We start from the raw sequence: 14,051 nt of genomic DNA, 5'->3' as shown, positions 1-14,051 counted from the left end.
TTGAATGGAATGCAAAAACTGATTTAATATCTCAAGGCTACATCAAAGGTCTTCCAGTAGTGATCACTTCCAGACTGTTGACCTCTCAGGCCAAGATCATAAGATACAGACTTCATTTTGGCCAGCGACCTAAAGTAGTGACCTACTAAGGTCATGAGGCCCGTTTGGGCGGGCAGGTATATGGTGACAAAAATGGAACATTTCCAGCATTGTGGGCATTAGTTTTAATTTCTTAAAAGGTAGAAACCAAAGCCCTACTGTGCAGGTAGCCCAGAAGGGCAGCTTCTTTACGCCAGATGAGTTTCTTGTAGGCCAAGGGCATCCGTTGCATGATATGCAGTAGGTATCTGTTAGACACCAGCTGGAGTTCAGACCTTCTGGAAACAATTCAGACCTTGAGACATGTAATGATAATAGTTGCCACACCCCCAGTGGTTCTCACCGCAGATGGAAGAGTAGAAGGGAATAGAAATGCCCAGACAGGTTAGCGGTCCAAAGATCTTTTCTGAATGGCCTCGAGCACAACATCTCTTAGGAGGGCGATTACGGATCGAGGGTCATCACTGCTCACTAAGGCACTACCAGAAACGATCATATTTGCCCCCGCCTGAGAGACATAAAGAAAGGGTCATTTTCTAAACAGAAGGGTAACATCAGGGTTCGAGTTCTCTATATTAGTCAGTCATTAAATGTGACAAACATGTTATTTTCCAGTACTGTAGACTGTTTTTTGTTTTTTTTGCTATTTATAGTGCGTCACCCTTGGTCATACCTCAGCACATCTGTGAATGGAGTCTGGACCGACTCCTCCATCTACCTCAATATCCAGGGAAGGGAATTGACTCCGTAACCAGCTGACCTGTGGGGTAACCAAAAACGTATTCTCTACATTAACTACGCAACATTAAAGAACTGCGTGTTCTCAGCTCTACACTTTTACTTCCTTCCCCTGTTTTCTGTGCTTGTTAAAGTTTTGATGTTTCTATATTTTGCTGTAGCGAAAATGTCCCTTAAGTGATGATGAACGACGGTTTTTGGGCTTCAGTGGAGTGTCTGAACCCAGAATGTCAGCTTTAATTCAACGTTATCTGCATCTATATTTCATAAAATATAGGAGTCAAAACCATTTTTGTATATAGCAGCATAATTTCAGGGAGCTAAATTTGACAAATAAGTAAAACCTTAAAAATCATGTTTAGTACTAGGCTGCAAATGCAACTAAGGTTTGCATTATGCAATATTGTTAAATTTTCCACAAAGTGCAGGTCACATGAGATGAATCAAGCTGCTTTGCAGTTCTCAAATGATACAGAGGTGGCCACGTTGAAAACAGACTAAGTACAGAATCTCTGACATCCACGCCACTAGGTGTCAGTATAATGGCTGTTTCACCATGTGAAGAATTATTGGAAAGATTAATTATTAAATTTTCGAACGTGCTTCTGGTGAGTTTTCAGGCTATTGAACCGGTGCCATCAAACGCTTCAGGAAACTTCAGAAGTGTTCCTGCTCACTTTGTCAAGCCTGTGTGGACAGAGGCCCACGTTTGTTGGGACTGGGGACAAGTTTTTCTGCTTTCAGCCTCAGTATGACCTGCTTAACTGGGATTTTGGTCCTTTTGTTAAGAAACAACAGCAACAAACTCCTGATGAAAACACGACATTTAAAATCAAATCTCAGTCTTTTAACTAACGATACGGCAGCTGGACAAAGACTTCCCCCACAACCCTACCCCACCCAGGAGAATGACTTCCCCCACAACCCTACCCCACCCAGGACAAAGACTTCCCCCACAACCCTACCCCACCCAGGAGAATGACTTCCCCCAACCTGGCCACAGAGAAGCGTCTGAGTTGATCTATGATCAGCTGATTTGAATGGAGAATTGAATAATTAAAAAATAATAATAATAAAAATAAATAAAATCACAGGTGAGCATTCATGTTGGTTCACACATGCACGTGTGCAGAGACAAACACACACACACACACACACACACACACACACACACAAACCCACTTTAGGCATCATGTCCTCCATAAACGCCTGGCCACCAAAGCCAGGCTCCACTGTCATAACTAGAGCCATGTCAATCTGTCCAGCCCACGGGGCCAATTCTTCCACAGTGGTCCCAGGCTTGATAGCCAGGCCGACCTGCAACACCAACACCAACACTTCATCATCATCATCATCATCATTACCACCACCACCACAACCACCACCCAGTATGAACAGAGTAGTAAACATGTTACGCTTATTCGTGGGACCCCAGCTCTAGTCCCAAAGGGCCAGACCATCATGTGTTGGGGATTTATTTAGTCTAACATCCTATTTCATTCATTGGTTCAGCACGAGGTTTCACAGAGGCTAGAGCAGCAAGCTCTCCAGACTGAGTTCTTCCAGGAAATGGACACCTCTACTCTAAACCTGGTTAATGTAGTTCTCCTACCGAGGGTAAGAACAGAAACCAAGCAGAAGCCAAAGCCTGAACATCAGGAGGGGGGTGATGGACCTGCCTCAACACTGCACCTGTGTGTGCGCGTGAACCAAGGCGGGTTCTCTACACACCTTCATACCGCTCTCCCGGATCAGTCTGATGAGGTGCCCAGGGTTGGTGCTGGCCTCCAGGTGGAAGGTGTACTGGTTGGCACCTGCTGCAGCCATGGGCGTCACCCACTGCTCAGGTCTGGACACCATCATGTGCATGTCTGAAACAAAACCTCTACTTACATTTCACTGGCATGTACAAGTCTTGTAAAGCAGACTTGGGACACACTGATTGGAATAAGATTTGGTGCCATCAAATGTTATATAAATGAATACCTCATGTTAGAACTATTATGATATTGGGAATGATGACATTTGTGTGTGTGGTAATCAAGTTTGAACCAAGTCAGCAGATATAGTCTGAACCTGGTGTCTAGCAGTCACTGCTACTAATGATGGAATCCCATAATGGGTATCAGCTGAATGTATTTGAATAAGGAGAAAATATTAAAAAATAATAAAACATTATGCCACCTACACACCCACGTGCGAGCGCACACACACAGACACAGAAACACACTTATTTGCCTGTACTTTTTAAGATACTACATTATCAGTTCATAAGTCCCAACTTTGTAAGCAAGTTATGTAAGCGAGGACTAATGTCAGGGTTATCAACTAGACAAAAACCATAATCAAATCACCTGACTCTTTAACAAACGTATTAACCTGCACGTTTAATATGCAAAGTATTACCTACTAAGTTTACCTAAGTTTCTTTATATGCCATATTACTGAAAAGATACCGACACTATCACTATTTTTATCTTAAGACTTGCAACTGGAAATGAAACAGTAAACTGAAACTTACCAGATTGGTGTGGTGATACAGACCATGTGGCATGAATATTAGTGATGTAATACTCGACATTAGCATTGCTTAGTTTCAGCATATGCTTATTTCAGATGGACACCCAGTACTTATGTACAGTTGTCTTTAGGTCAGACAGGCAGTGGAAACACCAGTGTGTATGCAACAGCCTCATCTATGTAAGCCTAGAATTTATTTACATTTGAGAAACAAGACCAAACTCAACACACTATCTAGCTAAATCACAATTTAATACATAATGTAATTCCAACTCAACATACTCTATCTAGCTAAATCATGATTTCAGTGACATTAGTACCAGAGCCTTGTATATTAGAACTAAACTGGGATGGACACCTAGTACAGAAAAATATAATAATATCCATATATATTACATCGACCCACACACCCCCACACATTTCAGGCTACATCTTACCAAAGAAGGGATGTGGGCCCACAGCATTCCTCAGGCACTGCACCATGGGATGTCCAAATGTGATGTTTGGGACAAAATGCCTTCAGACAAACAGAAGCAGAGCACATGGCTGCTGGGTGAATCAGTGGTAGTGGTTCAATGTACTGCCCCAATCTGACCCGCTGACACAGTCCAGCAACACCGGGACAATCTGGTCTCTCTTCCTGTGAAACTGAACAACTTTCCCAGTAAACTGGCAGCTAGCCAAGTTAAGCGGCAGTACAACAATCAGAAAACAAGAGAAGTAGTCAAGCTTACGTTTCCACTGCCACGAAGCCAGCGGAACATGAACCTCCATTCATTTACTTTATGTAATGTGTTCGCTACATTAGATAACCTTACAATTTCATTTATAAGATGTTTTAAGATTTGCGCAGAAGAAGTGAACCTTTCTGCAAAACGTGACTAAACTATTTTGCTTCTGAACTTTGAGATCCTTTGCTATAGAGCCCATAATTTTAAATGAGTACGTTTTGACCATAGTACCATGTGTTTTACTGTTTATTTTAGTAATGAAGTTTATTTTGCAATTACTTTAACCATGCAAATTTAATTTATTACATTTTCACTGTTATATTTTCAATAAATGGATGATGTACTACTCAGGTGAAATACTCCAGTACATGATCAGAGCTCCTCATGATGCACTGCACTCTGTCACGCAATGGTGGAGGAAAAACTCTGACAAGTAGGCAGAACCGTCATACGCTCACGTGACCTCGTAGTACAGTTTACGTCTGTAGCATACTGGACACTATGCCACATACAACTACAGGGACCAGTATGCAGTATCCAGCATATACTGAGTGTAGTATCCAGTATGTACAATATTCTTTGCAATGTCAGATTAAATGATGTGAACACTACCCTGTGATTAGTTATAATACAATTAATAGGTGATTATTAAATATCTCATCTTGAAGTAATGAATATGTAAATAATGGTTAACTTGCTTAATTTAAGGTTATCTGTTTATTTAACTAGCTAGATAATAAAGCTATAGATAATAAGCTATTGTTGTGATGAAGAAAAAGTTACAGCATGCGGTCGATGAGAGGGGGCTTGCACTAACAAATGTGGGCAGGATTTTGTTGGAGACACTGTCTCGCCTACAGCCTCTACTGCACATGCTCCAAGTCTGATTTAATCTACTGTGGAAACGCACACAAAATGGCAGCTCGCATGTCGGCCATGGGAATCAATGGAAACTCACACACTCAACGTTCTCCCACACCAACCATTCACACCCACACACTGTCTCGGTTCAGTCCATCAACCCCATGGAGAGCTTGAGTCTTGAGCTCAAGGAGACCACGTGAGAAGAGACATTCACATAGTTGTCAGGTGTTAAAGTTAACCGAGCTTATTTTCACATCTGCAAGGTTACAGTGTTTTACGAGCATGGGCTTTACAAAAGTATAAATAACTCTCGCATCACCCCCAGGAGATGCAAAATTATCAGGGCTGCAAAATCGGTTTAATCAGAGGATGCAGTGAAGCTGTACAATATTTTCCAAAAAGCAAAATCAAACTTGCTCCAACTATGACCAGAGAAAACAGAAACACAAGCACAAACCATTCTAACACTGCTAGAATGGTGTTGATCCACCAAGAGGCTTTACGTTGACACAGACAAGTATATAAAGATGTGCGCTTTGGAAAGGCGTCGCGTGGACGCCCCCTTACGCTTGATGCCAACCAAGCGAAGCCAGAGATGAAAAGTGCAGCTTTGCTCAACTATCTGCATGTTTAACGCCACGAGTGAAAATCAGTGTTGTGTTAGGACAGAGTAGAGGATCATCACTGCTGTCACGCATTCCTGCTCTTTTCAACACAACTCTGTAAAAACAGAGTCCATTTAAAATCACAAACCATACAAGGTGTCAGACAGTTTTTCAAGGTGGGGTTTCCCACTTTCTCTAATTTCACAGCACAGTGGAAAAGATTGAACTTAACTTATAGGTTGTGTTCAGAACAGCCTACTACATACTGTGTACAGTGTCGCTGGGTTCTGAGAGATGTGCTAAACAAGTGTAACATCATTCAGTCATATTCATATTATTATATAATAAGTACTAGAGAGCACTGAGCTGTACACAAGGGTTGTTTGGGCCAACGGTTCATTAGGACGCAAGATTTGATCGCAACTGCTTTAGTGATACGCCCCCAAGCGGCCAACCAGAGGAGAAATAAGCGGTTCGCCTACCGTTAGTCGGTGATAATTCGCCAAAGCACTTTTTAAATATCACACATCTTAAATCTCGATTTTCACGCACTCGTATGTTTTTTGTCTTGCTGACTCATGCGGAAACATTACGGGGCACACACTCCATCTGGATATAGCCTGATATTACTTTAGTTGTTCATTGCTGTGTTATGTTGAAACTACAGCCCACAGTCTTGGTTCATTAACGTGTTTTGACTGGTAAACTAACGATAGTTAACTGCACGGTGAATTTGGTCGCTGTGAGGCTATAATCACAGCGTCTTAATTGGGTTACGTTTGCCCAGGACTGTTTTAATTTGGCCTAACTGGTTTAATTTCTTACTCAACTTGTTAGATAACTTCTAGCTAGATTGCTAGTGGCAAAACTACCAGTGAAACCATGTTGGAAGGACACCGTCACCTATCTAACATATCTAGGGCTGACATATCTAGGGCTGACATATCTAGGGTTAGGACTGAGATGTCCAGGGTTAGCATATCTAGGGTTAGGGTTAGCTTATCTAGGGTTAGGGTTAGCATATCTAGGGTTAGGGTTATCTTATCTAGGGTTAGAGTTAATATATCTAGGGGTAGGGTTATCTTATCTAGGGTTAGAGTTAATATATCTAGGGGTAGGGTTGAAATATCTGGGGTAGGGTTGAAATATCTAGGGGTAACATTTATGGTTGAAATTTTGAGGGGTAGAGTTGAAATAGCAAGGGTTAGGGTTAACATATCGAGGGTTGGAGTTGACATATCTAGGGGTAGGGTTAATATCTAGGAGTAGGCTTAATATATCTAGGTATAGGCTTAATATATTTAGGGGTAGGGTTACTATATCTAGGGGTAGGGTTAATCTATCTAGGGGTAGGGTTAATCTATCTAGGGGTAGGGTTAATCTATCTAGGGGTAGGGTTAATATATCTAGGTATGGGGTTTATATATCTAGGTATGGGGTTTATATATCTAGGGGTAGGGTTTATATATCTAGGTATAGGGTTTATATATCTAGGGGTAGGGTTAATATATCTAGGGGTAGGATTAATATATCTAGGTATAGGGTTTATATATCTAGGGGTAGGGTTACTATATCTAGAGGTAGGGTTAATATATCTAGGTATAGGGTTAATATATCTAGGTATAGGGTTAATATATCTAGGGGTAGGGTTAATATATCTAGGGGTAGGATTAATATATCTAGGTATAGGGTTTATATATCTAGGGGTAGGGTTACTATATCTAGAGGTAGGGTTAATATATCTAGGTATAGGGTTAATATATCTAGGTATAGGGTTAATATATCTAGGAGTAGGATTAATATATCTAGGGGTAGGGTTACTATATCTAGGGGTAGGGTTACTATATCTAGGGGTAGGGTTACTATATCTAGGGATAGGATTAATACATCTAGGTATAGGGTTAATACATCTAGGTATAGGGTTAATACATCTAGGTATAGGGTTAATATATCTAGGTATAGGGTTAATATATCTAGGTATAGGGTTAATATATCTAGGTATAGGGTTAACATATCTAGGTATAGGGTTAATATATCTAGGAGTAGGATTAATATATCTAGGTATAGCGTTAACATATCTAGGTATAGGGTTAATATATCTACGAGTAGGATTAATATATCTAGGTATAGGGTTAATATATCTAGGAGTAGGATTAATATATCTAGGTATAGGGTTAATATATCTACGAGTAGGATTAATATATCTAGGTATAGGGTTAATATATCTAGGAGTAGGATTAATATATCTAGGTATAGGGTTAATATATCTAGGAGTAGGATTAATATATCTAGGTATAGGGTTAATATATCTAGGAGTAGGATTAATATATCTAGGAGTAGGGTTAATATATCTAGGAGTAGGATTAATATATCTAGGTATAGGGTTAATATATCTAGGAGTAGGATTAATATATCTAGGTATAGGGTTAACATATCTAGGTATAGGGTTAATATATCTAGGTATAGGGTTAATATATCTAGGAGTAGGATTAATATATCTAGGTATAGGGTTAACATATCTAGGTATAGGGTTAATATATCTAGGTATAGGGTTAACATATCTAGGTATAGGGTTAATATATCTACGAGTAGGATTAATATATCTAGGTATAGGGTTAATATATCTAGGAGTAGGATTAATATATCTAGGTATAGGGTTAATATATCTAGGAGTAGGATTAATATATCTAGGTATAGGGTTAATATATCTAGGTATAGGGTTAACATATCTAGGTATAGGGTTAATATATCTACGAGTAGGATTAATATATCTAGGTATAGGGTTAATATATCTAGGAGTAGGATTAATATATCTAGGTATAGGGTTAATATATCTAGGAGTAGGATTAATATATCTAGGTATAGGGTTAATATATCTAGGAGTAGGATTAATATATCTAGGAGTAGGGTTAATATATCTAGGAGTAGGATTAATATATCTAGGTATAGGGTTAATATATCTAGGAGTAGGATTAATATATCTAGGTATAGGGTTAACATATCTAGGTATAGGGTTAATATATCTAGGAGTAGGATTAATATATCTAGGTATAGGGTTAATATATCTAGGTATAGGGTTAATATATCTAGGTATAGGGTTAACATATCTAGGTATAGGGTTAATATATCTAGGAGTAGGATTAATATATCTAGGTATAGGGTTAACATATCTAGGTATAGGGTTAATATACGTAGACTTTTACCTTGTTGATGGTAGCTAGTTAGCTAAGATGAATTAGCATAAACAGACCATTACGGAGCAACATGAAGAAAAACATAAGCGTTTGTCTCCTACCCATCCATAACGTCCAAGTGCAGGTAGTCAGCACCACACTCCATCATTCGCTCGCATTCTCTGGCGAGCTGTGAGAGATCAGTGCTCAGGATAGAGGGTCCCACCTTCGCAGTGTAAGCCATGTTAGTCGTCTCTGTCCCACACCTGCGAGGTCCAGCTTCACACAGCTACAGAAGAGCTTCCGGGATATTCCAAAATAAAAGGTCAGGACCGCCACATCAAATAAAATCTATAATAATTATTTGTCACATGCATAATTATACATAGAACAGCTTGTAATGAAATGCAAAATATCAACGAAAACAGATTTATATATATATATATATATATAAAAGTGCAGCTCACATGAGATGAAGAATCAAATCGCTTTGGAGTCCTCAAATGAACCTCAAATGTACCTCATAAGGAAGCTGCCATGTGTAAAATAGATATAGTGCAGAATCTCTAAAATGCCACTAGATGTCAGTATAATAACTGTTTCAAAATGTGAAACAAAAGCCCTGGAAAAATTACTTTTTAATTATTCTGGTTTCACATGGACTAGATCTTTGCAATGGATTCTAACTGGGAATGTGAAATATCATTTCTTTGTCAGTGAAAGAGCCTGAGTTGGTGTGTGAGATGGAAAGATATTCACTAGATATACTGTAGTCGGCCTTGCATACACAGACAGTAGGTGTTTCAGTACCACATCTTGCGGTTGAAGTTTGTGTTTCTTCATCTCCAGAGATCTCACAGGAAATAGGCCTCAGGCAGGTGTGGTATACTCACAAGTCCAGGGCTGAAAGTTGCTCAGTTGGTGGATAAGAGGATTGCCTCAACCAGACTAGATGTCTCAGAGAGGACAACTCTGACTTATGTGTGTGTGTGTGTGTGTGTGTGTGTGTGTGTGTGTGTGTGTGTGTGTGTGTGTGTGAAATAACACTTCAAAATATTCAGCCTTCTTAGAGGACTTCAAGAAGGTCCACCTAATTTAGCTTAGAAAGCAAAAAAAATAATAAAAAAAAAAAAATAATAATAAAAAAAATTTATTGCCCAGTGATATTAGACCTTTGTGTAAGTCATGAAATGTCAGTAACAAACAGCTTGTTCATACACAAGGATGCGTTTAATGGTACATAGTATCCAAGCATGTTGGGCCAAATCATATCAGCCCATATGTTATGGACATGTGGGTGAAAAGATGCACAGAGCTATCACCTTATCACGTGATCACATGATCACATGATTTGCTGGTGAGCTGGATTTGTCAAAAGCAGTTTCAACCAGATAGATCTGGAGGATCTCTGTGTGTGTGCAGGATCTCTGTGTGGAGGATCTCTCTGTGTGTATGTGTGGAGGATCTTTGTGTGGAGGATCTCTGTGTGGAGGAGCTCTCTCTCTGTGTGTGTGTGTGTGTGTGCGGAGGATTTCTGTGTGGAGGATCTCTCTGGATGGAGGATCTCTGTGCAGAGGATCTCTGTGTGTGGAGCATCTCTAAGTGTGGAGGATCTCTGTGTGGAGGCTCTCTGTGTGTGGAGGATCTCTCTGTGTGGAGGATCTCTGTGTGTGTGGAGGATCTCTGTGTGGAGGATCTCTGTATATGGAGGATCTCTGTGTGTGGAGGATCTCTCTGTGTGGAGGATCTCAGTGTGTGGAGGATCACTCTGTGTGGAGGATCTCAGTGTGTGGAGGATCACTCTGTGTGTGTGGGATCTCTGTGTGGAGGATCTCTGTGTGTGGAGGATCTCTGTGTGTGGAGGATCTCAGTGTGTGGAGGATCACTCTGGGTGGCCTGTCAAGGCCTGTTAGGCTGTTAGGGCTTGATAGCCTGCCTGGGTCTGTCAGGATGTCTGGGTCTGTCATGGTGGCACCAGTGGATATTAGTGGTGAAGAAAGCCATCAAGTTGAAGGAGGTCAGAGAGATTTTTAGATTATATTTACATTTACATTCATGGCATTTGGCAGATCCTCTTATCCAGAGCGACTTACAAAAGTGCTTTGTCATTTCCTCATAGAATGAAAAAATCCTAGCCAGTGCAGTAGGTCAGAGTGCAAGAGACCTTTGAACTAGAATACTGTTGATATACAGTACATCAATGCTGATGACTAGAAGTGCAACAATCAGTACAATAAACACTACGCACTAGAGTTTCAGTTAGTCAACACAGGAGCAGGATCAGTGATCATTTAAATAATCAATGAAAAGATGGGTCTTCAGTCTGCGTTGGAAGACTGCATGGCACTCTGCTGTCCAGACAGCCAGCAGAAGATCGTTCCAACATCTGGGAGCAGGACAGAGAAAAGTCTCCATGCTTGTCCTTCATGAGACTTGAATCATGGCGTTTCAAGCCGAGCCGTACTTGAGGTTCGAAGTACTCGAGGTACAGATCGAGCTTTGACCTTTGACATTATGAGGGGCTGGTCAATTTTTGGCTTTGTAGACGAGAATCAGGGTTTTAAATCTGATGCAGGCAGCTACTGGAAGCCAGTGACAGGAGCAGTAGAGTGACTGATAGGTATCAGAGGAGCAGATGTCCTGCAGCTAAAGCAGCTACGAGACCATTAAACAAAATCCCCTGGTCACTGTAGGTTATAGTTACCCAGTTCCTTCTGTGTCTCCTTCCTTCCATGTCTCTGTTTTCAGGCTGGTGAATGCTGGTCTGTAGGTGGAGGCGGAGCCCCAATGCTCCAGCACAGTGGAGGCCCCCGACGCTCCAGCACCTCCTCGTATGTGGGTGGCTCTCTGACTTATTTCATCTGTTCCCACTCCACTCGGCGTTAGGGGGCATGCGACATTTTCCTCTGTCTATTTCTATCCCGTATAACACACGACACAAATGTCTCCCTCACCAAGATCAGATAATCGAAGGTCTTACCAGTCCTCTTCCTTTTAGAAGTTTGGAATCTGTTCTTGTTATGTAAGAACGCATCGCAGATCCTTTTTCCAATGCATCCGTGATTACGGGTTTTTAGAAATTCCTTTAACATTGCGCAGAATGATTCTTCCTGACCTAGGCATTTTAAATATGATATACTTCAGTTTTGTAGAAAGGTTAGCGTTCCATCCACCTGACATTTTTGTGGTTTTGTTTTGACCTTGAAGAGGATGTTATGAGGAAAAGCAATGAAGCAGTGAGAACATCACAGAGAGTTAAGTTAGCACAGACTGGTGTAAATTCAGCAGTGGATTTCATAGTTTATGTGTTCAACACTACTTTTTGCATGTACGGGTAAATGTTTACAGAGTGTGAACAAACATGCTGCATAAGATTTATCCACATGTTCATATATATGACATGAGATAATTTAGTTCAGGATTTATGGTCTGTTGCACTGTTGTTTTGTGTTGCACCATGGTCCTGGAGGAACATTGTCTCGTTTCTGTTGTGTACTTGTATATAGCTGAAATGACAATAAAACCTCTTGAACTTGAACTTGAACTTGATGGTTTTGTCATTTTTCAACATACAGTATGTAATAAGATATATTCAGGCTTAACACATATATCTTATAAGCACAGTTTAGACACTAAAGCTGGTTTCTAGACTGTGCGTCTACCGTATGTCTTCCTAAAACACTTGCCCCCACCCACCACACACACACACACACACCCAACAAACACACCCAACAGATAGACACACAATTTATTCGACAGTTTGTTTATGACTGGTGTGAGACATCATTTTTCTGTGATCTCTGACATTCATGATAAAATACTGAGAAATCAAGTCTTTTTTGCAAAGTCTTTCAGTTGCAATTAATATTATTTAACATAATGTTTATTTAACATAATATTTTTTATTTAACATAATCAAATAAGATATACTTTTGTTATTTTAACAAAAAGAAAACAAAAATGTCTATTTTAGGTCTGAATAATCCTTCGTATCTTGTAAACCGTCCATACAGTCGTAGTGCGACCAATCTGGCACGCGTCTTGGGTATGTTGTAGGAGGTACATATTGAAGTTAATTTATGTAAAACACAAATCTAAAGACAGACTGCCAGAAGTTTGTTTCTGCAAACCATCATTCTGTCTCAAACTGCAGCTACATTCTACCTGAATATGATTTCAGAACTCATGATTAAAACAGAAACTTTGTTACCAATCAGATTTAACGACTTCTTTAGGGCTTTGAAATGTGTCATATCCTCTCACCAGAAGTTAGGAAGGAGTTTCTCGCACTTGTGTTGCTTAAACCTTTTGTTCTTTATACTGGCTCAGACATCAAAGCTACAGCTGTTGTACACATGCAGTTTGAATGAACAATTTAGAAATAAAAAACATATTTATTTTCATGTTAGAAATATATATATATATATATATATATATATATATATATATATATATATATATATATATATATATATATGTTAAGTATATATGAAAAATGATTGTGTTTGGAGATCCTGGACCTCCATGTTAAACTCAGTGTACACGCTTGAATCCAGGTCAATGTATTATTCATGCAGACTTTTATGGCTTTATAAGGTTAATAATTTTTAGTTTTGCATTTTTGTTTTCATTTCTTTTTTACTGTCTTTATTAAACATTTATCATATACAGATTACAAGCACGTGCATCTTCATTATTTGTAGTCATTCTGCTTTTTGGAGCTGGATTTTCAAAAAGTGATATAAATGATCTTGTTTGACAGTGGATTTCTGGTGGATGGTGGGTTCATCCCGATAGAAGACACAAGCGGAAAACCATGTTCTGTCCTCAGAAGCTGAAGGTCCAAACAGAGTAAGCTGGACCTGGGTAGCAGACACATATATTTCATGGCAAGCACAATTTATCCTGGCAGTAGATACTGCATCAGCAAGTGCTCTGCATATTTAAGTGAAACTAGAAGAATGTGACAAAACCGATTAATTTGAAAATAAATATAACGGAATTTTGAAAGTATACTAAGTATACTAGTCTAATATTTCTTAAAGAAACGTTTTTAACAGGAATCACTGTTATCAGTCGAAGCTCAAAGAAATATCAGATTCAAACAATAAGATCCGCAAATGCACAAACACAGAAATGCAGAAATAACCCAGATGTAATCCAGTTAGAATCGACCAGCTTTCTGAACACAAGACTCACATTTCTGTCCTCAAAATATGTTCTCAAAAGCAAGTGAAGAAAACAAGCATGCGCGGACTATAACCCCCAACGCTGTGGACAGTGAAAGGAGCCTTATCTGCGTTGAGCTTTTCCAACTAGTG

At 39.6% G+C, this 14,051-nt stretch overlaps 1 protein-coding gene across 2 annotated transcripts; it reads right to left on the bottom strand.

The window, feature by feature from the left end:
- rpe (ribulose-5-phosphate-3-epimerase) lies at positions 1 to 9,030 on the bottom strand. Of its 2 annotated transcripts, XM_027027196.2 has the most exons (7): positions 8,853 to 9,030; positions 3,795 to 3,874; positions 2,569 to 2,708; positions 2,020 to 2,154; positions 773 to 859; positions 443 to 607; positions 1 to 347 (listed from the first exon to the last, which is right to left on the bottom strand). In XM_027027196.2, exons 1-6 carry the CDS (start codon positions 8,972 to 8,974, stop codon positions 485 to 487), a joined length of 687 nt encoding a protein of 228 aa, XP_026882997.1. In that variant the 5' UTR covers positions 8,975 to 9,030; the 3' UTR covers positions 1 to 347; positions 443 to 484. The 2 variants fall into 2 exon arrangements, with proteins under 2 accessions (XP_026882997.1, XP_026882996.1); XM_027027195.2 differs by having other exon boundaries at positions 1 to 607; positions 8,853 to 9,029.
- Positions 9,031 to 14,051: the final 5,021 nt, after the last annotated feature.

Source organism: Electrophorus electricus, chromosome 25 (assembly GCF_013358815.1).
Source record: "Electrophorus electricus isolate fEleEle1 chromosome 25, fEleEle1.pri, whole genome shotgun sequence".
Taxonomy (NCBI): Eukaryota; Metazoa; Chordata; class Actinopteri; order Gymnotiformes; family Gymnotidae; genus Electrophorus; species Electrophorus electricus.
The sequence above is the reverse complement of the archived record's forward strand: the minus strand, read 5'-3'. Positions and strand labels throughout refer to the sequence as shown.

Excerpts from the sequence above, each read along its gene's own strand:
- rpe (XM_027027196.2), bottom strand. The coding sequence starts at position 8,974 with ATGGCTTACACTGCGAAGGTGGGACCCTCTATCCTGAGCACTGATCTC. Across the intron at positions 2,709-3,794 it reads GGGCCCACATCCCTTCTTTG|ACATGCACATGATGGTGTCC; the intron begins GTAAGATGTAGC and ends GTTTTGTTTCAG. Across the intron at positions 608-772 it reads CCATTCACAGATGTGCTGAG|GCGGGGGCAAATATGATCGT; the intron begins GTATGACCAAGG and ends TATGTCTCTCAG.